This window comes from Olea europaea, chromosome 13 (genome assembly GCF_002742605.1).
Source record: "Olea europaea var. sylvestris chromosome 13, O_europaea_v1, whole genome shotgun sequence".
Taxonomy (NCBI): Eukaryota; Viridiplantae; Streptophyta; class Magnoliopsida; order Lamiales; family Oleaceae; genus Olea; species Olea europaea.
The window spans coordinates 3,252,602-3,263,721 of record NC_036249.1 but is presented as its reverse complement, the minus strand read 5'-3'; the positions used below and the strand labels follow the sequence as shown (position 1 = coordinate 3,263,721).

The window sequence follows — 11,120 nt, the reverse complement described above, 5'->3', positions numbered from 1 at the left end:
GAACCCTATTTTTCACGAGCGCACTAAACACATTGATGTTAGACTCCACTTCATTAGAGATATAGTATCTCAAGAGGTGGTAAGACTTGAGAAAGTCCACACCCACTACAACCCCTCTGATATGGGGACAAAGGTATTGCCACTGGCAAAGCTTAGAAGTTGCAAGGAACTTCTAAACATTGGTACAGGTAAATGATTTCTAATTTTATTGGTTTTCTATTAGAGGTGTCACTAATGGAAGACAATTTTCTTTTGCAGGTCCTTTGACACCAAGGTGGAGGTTGTTAGGCAATTTGTTGTCAAACGACCTCCCTGTGCTATGATGTAAACTCGATTTTATTATCAATTGGCCTTGGCCATATGATTGACTAGTAAATCGACACAATTATCGAGACAACACTATCCACATTCGTATGGATCATTCGAAGCAACGTGTTGCTCGCGGTACGCCCCATTTCCTTGGAAGGCTATATTATTAATTTGAAGCGCATTAATATTGAGTCGATCTTTGTTTGGTCCACAAATTAAACCTAACCTGACTTACCTATTTTGGATATTTACTTGGCTTATATTCCCGTCTCTCTCTCGGCCTCCATATGCGTGTGCCTAATTTCTCTCTTTGTGAGACTTTCCTCTTGGTTTCTTTCATCACTTCACTGTGACCTTTGTGGTTAATCCTTAGTGGGCATATCATTGGACTTCATCTTCCCAGCCTATAGCAGTCGGAAGTGGGGCGGCCTTGGTGGTGGTTTTGGAGTTGTCTCAACCTTGGTGGTGTCGATGAAATAGGTGAAACTGAGCCCGGTTTGAACTTGGTGTTTGCTGGAAATCATCCCTGCAGTTCTTAAAAGACATGGCATGCAAGATTGTAAACCAGGTGACACCCCTGTGGCTAAAGGAGACAAGTTCAGTTTAAGTCAGTTGCCTAAAAATGACTTGGAAATTAAAGAAATGCAGAAAATTCCTTATTCATCAGCTATAGGGAGTCTGATGTATGCTAAGGTTTGTACGCATCTAGATATAGCGTCCATTGTTGGGATGCTAGGGAGATATTTAAGTAACCCGAGAAAGGATCATTGGAAAGCAACCAAATAGGTCATGCGATATTTACAGAGAACAAAAGACTACATGCTCCCATACAGGAGATCGGATCAGTTGGAGATCATCGGTTATTCTGATTCCGATTTCGTAGGATGCCAAGATAGTAGGAGATCCACTTCAGGCTATGTTTACCTGCTTGCTGGAGTTCTATTTCCTGGAAGAGTGCTAAGCAGACACTCATAGCTACTTCCACCATGGCAGCGGAGTTTATAGCGTGTTATGAGGCATCAAATCATGGAACATGACTGCGTAATTTTGTCACTGGGCTACACATTGTGGACAATATAAAAAGACCACTTAAGATATTTTGTGACAATAAATCAGCAGTGCTGTATTCCAATAACAACAGGAGTTCGACAAAGTCAAAACATATAGAGATCAAGTTCCTGGCTGTTAAATAAAGAGTTCAAAGTGGACAGGTGTCAATAGAGCATATTGGGACAAACTCCATGGCTACGGATCCGCTTACTAAGGGATTGATACCCAAGGTCTTTCATGAGCACACTGTTCATATGGGTATAGTATCTCTTGAGGATATCTAGTTTCAGTGGGAGTTTGTATTTTTGCTTTTCATATTGGACACATGTACTGTTATTTTGGATACGGTTTAATGTTAAAGTTATTTTCAGTTATAAAGTTATTTGGTTTATTATCTCTAAACTTGTTTAAAATGATCTCACTAAGACATTAAGGTAGACCAGTTGGAAATAGACATGTTACAGATCACATCACATGTAATTTCCATGTTACACATCTATGCTTGATCCATGTCATTCGGTTATATCGATATACGTGACCATTGATGGGTTTAGCTACAATGAAGGTAGCGAAAGACGCTTTGATCCTATGTTGATATGATTGATGGACGAGAGATAGCAAAATTCTGAGTACTCATAAAGTTATGTTTAATGCATAATTATAAGGTGACACATATAGCCCAAGTGAGAGATTGTAATGATCTTTAATCCATCGATGGGCTTATATGTGTGAATAATTGTGTGTTAAATTAAAGACTATCGAATTCGATTGAGCCCAATTAAAGTGATCTAATAAGGATTCAGTTTTGGGCTTTAATGTATCCAATTAAAGTGTGATTTTACATATGTGTAGAAATTGGGCCCAAGTCCTAATTCTATGATGGGCCGAATTAGGTCAGAGGGAGTTGCTATATAAATACGGTTATGGTCCCCAAATCACACATACGTATTATTCATTCTCTTCTGCATCCCGTCACAGAGAGAAAAAAGGAGTCTGCATGTAGATTTGGAAGACTATACTGCGTAATTTATTATTACATTAACCATATCTGATTCAGGTACGCCTTCGCCATATTTATGTATTTCATGGTGATTTAACATGAAAGATCCAATGATTTAAAGCAATAAATTATACTACAGTTAACCCCTTACATTCTCTATCCAATAAAATTTATTCATATAGATAGAAACACCTAATACACGGATGGGTACAATGGTTTATAAGAAGACACCAAAACCTGAGCCAAACACACGGGATAGCAACTGGAATCAGGCTGATTGGCAGCTCAGATGCGCTGCACTAGGCTGCGTTCCATCCTTTTTTTTTTTGTTGTGAATTGCCCGAAAGATTATTACAATAATGAAATTATGTAGAACAAAAACAAGAAAACAAAGATTTACTTGAAAACCCAAGACGAGAAAAAACCATGGGCAGAGAAGAAAAAATCACTATAATTAATAGGATTTGTGTTTACAAGATCCCATTGCTCTCAACTAAGATCTAAAACTCTCAAAACTTTGTAAGTTATGTTATATGAATAATACATGTCTTTTCATACATATATAGAGAAAAACTAAGTTGTAGATGAATAGGAGTTCAAAACGCTTTAAAGCACGAAAACTCGGGAAACACTTAAACGAGCAACAATATATCGCTTGAGCGAATAGTAGGCGATAGGCTGGCAAACATTCTATTGAACAATTTGATGGTATCGCTCGAGCGTTCAGACAATTAGAGACAAAAACCAATTGAGCCCAATTGAAAGGGCAGCTTTGATGGGAAAGAAAAAAATGGTTCAATATCTTTACGACATTACACCTCTTAATAAAGATTTCAAGGCCAAGGAGCGCATGGACATTCTTATTGCGTTGATCGATAGTGACATGTATGGTATGGAATCTCTGTTCATGACTATGGGCAAGATGACGATGAAAATTATGTTTGCAATAGTTTCAATATTGCTTTTCTTATATGCAGATATTGCATTAAAAATATTGGAAGCAGATAGATATATAGTCAGAAGAACTCCAAAATCGACGAAAGGAAGTGCCTTACATGCGTTAGCTCGAAAACCTTTATCACACTATGCTACAAGTCGAGAATGGTCATGCGAAAGACTTGTTAGAATCGTCAACCTTTATGTATCTACACCTTTCAACTCATCTATGTACTTCCTAGTGTTTCTCTTTTGTTTTATTGTCTTTTGATGATTAATTAAGCTGGTTATACAATCACAAAATTATCAGAATACAGATTATTATATTTTTAAAAATAAGGCCTAGCAAATGCTAGTCTCAAGCTTCAGCATTATATGTGAATGATCCACATATAGATCCATTTCACTTTTTTCTTAGTGTTTTTTTTTGGGTCGGGGGGGGGGGGGCTTGTAGTTAACATGAATTTTAGGAATAATTTATCAATGATTTGTAGGTTTCAAAAGGATATATGGTTCAATTCAGAAGCGGAGACAATCCATTCAATTGGTAGAGAAGCTCTGGGAACAGATTCTGACTTTAGAAGGCTCGAAAATTTCCAACCTATTTAACGAAACTCCTATACTTACTGATGCTGCAAAAATTGGGAATGTTGAGTTTATGGCTCTACTTATTAGCTCATTTCCTGAACTTGTATGGAGAATCGACTCAGCTAAGCACTCCATATTTCATGTTGCTATTATTTACCGACAAGAGAAAGTCTTTAGTCTCATTAACCACACAAAAGCTATTAAAGATTGATTGATTCTCAAAATAGATAAAGAGAAAAACAACATTTTGCACTTGGCTGTGAAATTACCACCTTCGAGCAGACTCAATAGTGTATCTGGAGTAGCACTTCAAATGTAGAGCGAGTTACGGTGGTTTAAGGTGAGAAATTGACATGACTACCAAATCCCTTTTCCTTTTCCCCTTAAAGAGAAGAGGAACACTTCATAGCATGACAGTGAATTGTATCATTAATTTCTTAATTATCTTGAATATATATATGGATATATATCCATGTTCTTAGAAGTCTCCAATCCACCATTCTACGTGATACAAAAACTAATTCCCCATGTTAGAGTTAAAATTTGGATGATTATGCAATTATATTAATTTGAGTAAACTTTAAAGGAGGTGGAGAAGATTCTACGGCCTTTGGATGTTCAGAATAAAAACAAACAGGGCAAAACACCTAGGGAGTTGTTTACGGAGGAGCATAAGAAGTTACTGGAAGCTGGTGAGAAGTGGATTAAGGACACAGCAACTTCTTGCATGGTTGTGGCGACCTTAATTGCCACAGTTGCACTAAATGCATCCTTTACCGTACCAGATGGGAATAAATAAGCTCACAATAGGTGGTTCACAGTTTTTGTTACATCTAATGTAGTTGCAATGTTTAGCTCGGCAGCTTCCATAATGACGTTCTTGTCTATCTTAACTTCACGCTATGAAGAAGATGATTTTCTATATGTATTACCGATAAAGTTGATGGTTGGACTATTTACACTCTTCGCTTCAATCGTTTGCATGGTCTTAAAATTTAGTACAACCTACTTTTTGGCCCACAAGGAAGAAAAGCCACGGATATTGCCTAAAATTGTTGCTGGTCTTGCTTTGCTTCCGATTACTTTATATGTAATGCTAAATTTTAGGTTATGAAATTCCCTAATCCACTCAACAATCCGACTGTCAAGGTTTATGTCTCGACTGGGTAAGCACAAGCTATTCTAATAAAAGGAGTTCCAATACTAGTTGTCGTTACTAATAAAAGTGGAGAAGCTTTATTGTTGTTGTATTTTCCAATAAAAGGCTTCGTTTTTCAAGTGTAAAAGAAGTGGGAAGCTTTCTATTCTTATTAATTCGTCTTTTTTATTCTTCTCTATATATTTATATATAAATGTCACAACTATCATCGCGATCCAAATTAAATCAAGTGGAGTATTCCACGAGAAACATCAGAACTCACATGTATTAAAATGAAAAGACAAAAGAAATCACAAAGGAGTTCATCAGGGTTAACATGGATAGATCCACTATTAATCAAAAAAGTGAAACGATATCAATGCTGGCATGTTGAATTTCAATTGGCACGAAATACTATAGAATTGCTTTGCAATACTAGGGGCACAAGGGAACCGACTGTACATGTTACGCAAAGCCATTAGGCGGTGTGTGGTTAGTCTCATCATATTCAACGCCCCTTGCCACTGTGTGGAATATTTTGGGATTGATTCTTCAACAATTTGTTGAGCATTGATTTCTCATTCATTCCAATGTCAATAGCTATCAGACATTTGCCTGCAAAAGTTATTGCAGGTCCAATGTTGTCTAGTGCTCTACTACCAATAGTAGTAAAGTTAATAAAGACACAATGAGAAATAATTGTTTTTCTCTTCCATACAGTATTATGCCTCATACTACAATACAATTGTGAAGAAAAGGAAATAGTATTCTAACTTAAGAAAATATTTCCTTGGTTGTAATTATACCATATAATAATCCCACAATTGGTTTCGGGATTTCTACACTCTTCCTCAAGTTGGATTGTAGATATTGATCATATTCAACTTGCAGATGAAATCATTGAAAATTTGTCTTTGCAGCCCTTTGGTGAATAAATCTGCAGTTTATTCTTTGGTAGGATCGTAGATCATATAGATACTTCCATTTTCAACTTTCTTCTTGATAAAGTGTTTGTCCACTTCTATGTTTTATCATGTTGAAGGTGTTGAGTGAGATATTGACAGCTACTTTGTTATCGCAATAGAGTTTAATTGGGAATTTTTTTGTAATTTGTAATTCTTCCGCGAGTTTCTTTAACCATAGTCTTTCACATGTTCTTTGAGTAGTTGCTCTGGATTCTGCTTCAACACTGTTTTTGGCTATTACATTCCGTTTCTTACTATTCCAACTAACCAAGTTTTTACATACAAAAGTACAATAACAAGTAGTTGATCTTTTATTGCTCCTTCCCAATCTGCATCAGTGAATATTTCTATCTCCCTTTTTTCATTTTTCTGGAACAGTAGTCCTTTCTGAGGAGAGTCTTTGAGATATCTTAGAATCTTGTTTACTACTTCTAGATGAGCTTTCTTTGGAGAATTCATGTGTTGGCTTACCATACTTACCACAAATTCAATTTCAGGCCTAGTGTATACTAGGTAGATTAGTTTTCCAACTAGTTGTCGATATATATCCTTTTCAACTGATTCTTCAATGTTCTCAAGTATCCATAGGAGTGTTACTTGGTTTGCACCCAAGCATGCCAATTTCAGTTAAGAGGTCCAGAATATATTTTCATTGTTAAATACTAATACCTTCTTTGATCTAGCTGCTTTCATTCCTAGAATATATCACATTTGTCCTAGGTTTTCTTTTTTACTTCAAATTCTGTAGCTAAACCCCTTTATCTCGATTGCATTATCTCCAATGAGGATTATGTTGTCAATGTATATGATCAAGATGATTTTTGTCCCATCTTCAAATACTTTGACGAACATAGTATGATTCGACTGTCCTTGTTGATATCTTTGGTTTTTCAACACATTTGTAAATCTGTCAAACCATGCCCTAGATGATTGTTTGAGATCGTATAGAGATTTTTTTCATTTTGCATACTTTATTTTCTTCATTTTTCTTGGAGAATCCATGTGGTAACATCATGTAGACTTCTTTTTCCAACTCGCCATTCAGGAATGCATAATTCATGTCAAGTTGTTAGAGTGGCCAATCCAAGTTTGTTGTTAGTGATAGGAGAACCCGAACTGTATTCAATTATGTAATCGGTGTGAATGTTTCTTTGTAGTAAATGCCATACGTTTGAGTGCACCCTTTTGCAACCAAGCAAGCTTTGTACCGTTCTACTATTCCGTCTGCTTTATATTTCACATAAAACACCCATTTACACCAACAAGTCTTTTCCTTTTTGGTAGGTTCATCACATCCTAAGTTTCATTTGTCTCCAAGGCTTTCATTTCATCCATAACTGCCTTTCTACACATGGAAATTTCAAGGCTTCTTAAATATTTCTTGGAATTTCTATGTCGTCAAGGTTAGAGACAAAAGTTCAAAATCCTAGAGATAGAGCTTTATAAGAAACAACATTTGAGATAGAGTGAAGAGTGCATGACCTAATTTGTTTTTTGAGAGCAATAGGTAAATCAGTGTCATGTGATTTTGGAGAAAGCTCATCTGGAGCTATCATTGGTTTCAATCTCTTGGTGCTTTGAGTGTGAGTTTGTCCTTATCCTTTGATATTGGCTTTTTTGAGTAAACTATGATCTCTCTGTCATGTTGTTCTTTCTGCTTTCCCCTTGAGTTCAAATTACCTTCCATAGATGGCATAGTGGGGCATAGTAGTGTTGTAGGTTTAGCATTCGAGATAGATTCAAAGGGATGAAGAGAGATTTCCAAGAACCGATCTTCACCTAAGTTCTCTCCCTGAAGAGAGGATTTTTTAAAGTAAATGTTCTTGAAGAATGTGACATCAAGACCGATAAACACCTTTTTTTGTGATTAGATCATAACATTTACACCCGTTTTTGTAGGTGAGTATCCAATGAATACACACTAAGTACATGGGGTTCGAGCTTATTTCTCCGATGGAACTGTATGTGGATAAAGGCTGTACATCCAAACACTCTTAGATGGAGATTGGAGGTGAGATGGGAGTTAGGGGAGAGAAGGGAGTTTCAAATTTGAGGGTGCGACTAAGCATTCTATTTATGAGTTAGGCTGATGTTAAAATGGCATTGCCCTAAAAATCTTGTTTGTATTACTAGTGAACATTAGGGCACTGGCTACCTCAAGTAGGTCTACTTTTTCATTCAACAACTCCATTTCGTTGGGGTATATCGACGCATGAGCTTTGGAGGATTATTCCATTTTCTTAGGAATAGGTTTTTAGCGTATTGTTGAAATATTCTGTGTCATTATTTGTGCGTATAATTTGTGTTTTTGTCTAGAATTGGATTTGAACCATAGAATGAGAATTTATAAACACAAAATGGACATCAATTTTTTCTTTTAGTATATAGACCAATAGATTCGAGTATGATCGTCGATGAATGTAAGAAACCATTTTTTGTGGGTGCGATTAGGGGTTCGTGATAGTTTCCATAAATCACTGTAGATGAAAGTAAATGTTTAGATGGTTTGTACATAGATTTTGGAAATGAAGAGTGATGATGTTTTACGAGTTCGCAAATTTCACAATTAAAATCAAAAGGTATTTTATTCGAAATTATTGAAGGAAATACATTCTTTAGATACTGAAAATTTGGATGATCCATTATATAATGCCATAAAAGAATTTACTATTCTTAGAAATAAAGGTAGAATCACAACTAACAAATCGAGTTTCTTTACTCACATCAGTCTTGTCAAAGTACTACAGTCCCTCACACTCTTCAGCACAGCCAATCATTTTACTCGATGATAGGTCCTGAAAAATACAGTGAGAGAAAAAAAAGTTAGCGAAGCAAGTTGAACTTTTTGTTAATTGGCCAATGGATAGCAGATTGTAGGATAGATTTAGGACATGTAGAACATGTTCTAGTGTGATTGAATTAGATATTCGAATACTCCATTTTTCAAATATCGGATAGAGAGAGCCATCTTCAAATTCTAACTTTGAGATTACCAGCACAAGGTGAGTATCAAAAGGAATAAATGGTGGGAGTCCGTCATATGATCGAACACACCGGAGTCAATAATCCATAGTACTTTGGAGAGTACGGTAAGCTCTTAAGAAATTACTTCTGCGACCTAAGGTGCCTTACGAGCCAGATGACTGTAGGTTGGAAAACATTTTGTGGAGTTGTTCGAAATTAAACTCGAAGTAGAGATTTGTGTTTCAGTGGAATTGATTGTGGTTTGATAGCCGTGATTTCTGGTGTTCTGTCTTAGTTTCCAATTAGATGGTTTTCTGTGTAAATCTCAACACGTATATTCTTTATGTCTAGGTTTTCGATAGTGATCACACCCATTTGTTTTCTTGAGCCAGATCCAATTTTTGGAGTTCCTCTAAACATCTGGGCTCCCAAATCAGGCCCAATATATTTAGGCCCATCTTCTAAATTTCTTTTAATTTTTATAGCTACCATTCTCGACCTATGTTCAATCGGCCCAGTTGGCCCAATAAAGGTAGAAGAAAGGGCTGACCCATCAACCAAATCTTCAGACCCAGTTTCCTTCTTCAGCATAATCACTCGACGACTCTTCTCTCGCCTTACTTCTACGAAGACGTCGTGTGTGGTAGGGATGGCCGATGGCCAAGTTTTTGGTCTCTCACATCATTTAGTTCCCTGTTCAACCGAACCAAGAATTCATACACTCGTTCAGTCTCCACACTTTTCTTGTATCGAACACTATTATTTGCGCAATCCCACTATTCATCAATTCTGAGGTCTGATTCTTTCAAATGGGTAGTCATCTCCATGTAATATTCACTGACATCCCTTTCTCCTTGCTTGGTCTGCCACATGTTAGTTTTAATTTTAAAGATTTAGGAAAAATCTTCTGTGTCAGAGTACATCTCTTGAGTGGCGTCCCATATATCCTTCCTAGTCGACATGAAGAGATAGATCTTGCCAATTGTCTGCTTCATCGAATTGACTAGCCGAGACATTACCATGGAGTTCTCTGATTGTCATTTTTGTTGAAGTTTTGCAACCATGGGCTTCTTTGTATCGCTGATAAGATATTCGATTTTTCCTTTTCCATCGATCACTAACTTAATTGATTAAGCCCATTCTCTGCAGTTTCTATTGTTGAGTTTTTCCACCGTGAGTTGGAAGGGGGAATTATCACTGATGTTACCAAATACTGTTCCCGACGTATACAAACCGAGGACTCTATTTCGTCGATTTGTGTATCAGTATGCTCGAGATATACGTGCTCGGGATGTCTTTCACATGCCCGAGCTGTTGACCCAAGAGTTTGTGATATGATCCAGGAGTCGAGCCCGACGAAGGCACGTACGAGACGAGACCCGTTGATAGTCGATGGCGGACCAATGACGCGATCAATGACAAAGCAAGTGAAACAAGCGATGGGAATGCTCGTTCAAGAAATCATTGATGGAACCATGTTTGGGACTAAAAAATGGAGCAACTTTCATGTTCGGGTCGAAGGCCGAATCAATTTGGATCAATTTGTTATCAAGCGACGAAAGCAGAGGCCGAAGACAACACCATGCGGCCGTACAGGCAAAACTACATGCGGCCGCACACATGCATACCGAAAATCAAAAGTGCAATTTCAGTTGAACCATGCGACCGCATGGATTTCCACCATGCGGCCGCACAGGCCAAAAATTTGGCGAATTTTTTAATTTTGGCAATTTTTCATATTTTGTTAGATTTTGATTCTTTTCCATATTTTGGAGATTATGCTCGACTTTTGCACGATTTTTACCTAGTTTTTAGGTTTAGTATAAATAGGAGTTTCCATTCAATTGTTAAAAAAACCTTTGACATTATTGATATTGAATTAAAAGTGAGACGTATTGTCTTCTCTTCATCGTTCTTCATTGAACAATTTCGAACTTATCAAGTGTTAACTTGTGGCGTTCAAATAATCGGATTTAATTCTTGGATTGCATGATCAAGGGATCTTTCAAGCGTCGTTCTTGTTGGGTTTTTTGGTTCGACTTTCTTTCAGGTTAATCCTAAACTCTTGGATTAATTTGGCTTTCTTGGGTTCGTATATCTCGTTGTGGATTTCGTAGTCAACGTTGCTACGGGGTTCGCATCAGTTGATATCAGAGCTTTGGCTCCAAAT

General features: G+C 36.9%; 1 protein-coding gene across 1 annotated transcript; it reads left to right on the top strand.

The window, feature by feature from the left end:
* The first annotated feature begins 951 nt into the window (after positions 1–951).
* LOC111408307 lies at positions 952–4,682 on the top strand. Its single transcript, XM_023038081.1, has 7 exons — positions 952–1,002; positions 2,417–2,437; positions 2,542–2,667; positions 3,087–3,249; positions 3,337–3,549; positions 3,790–4,025; positions 4,470–4,682. Exons 1-7 carry the CDS (start codon positions 952–954, stop codon positions 4,680–4,682), a joined length of 1,023 nt encoding a protein of 340 aa, XP_022893849.1.
* The last annotated feature ends 6,438 nt before the right edge of the window (positions 4,683–11,120 follow it).

Bases quoted from the DNA above. Each gene is read 5' to 3' on its own strand.
- LOC111408307 (XM_023038081.1), top strand. From the start codon at position 952: ATGCAGAAAATTCCTTATTCATCAGCTATAGGGAGTCTGATGTATGCT. The intron at 2,668-3,086 runs GTTCCATCCTTT...TCGAGCGTTCAG, and splicing joins GATGCGCTGCACTAGGCTGC to ACAATTAGAGACAAAAACCA. The intron at 3,550-3,789 runs GTTTTATTGTCT...AATGATTTGTAG, and splicing joins CTTCCTAGTGTTTCTCTTTT to GTTTCAAAAGGATATATGGT.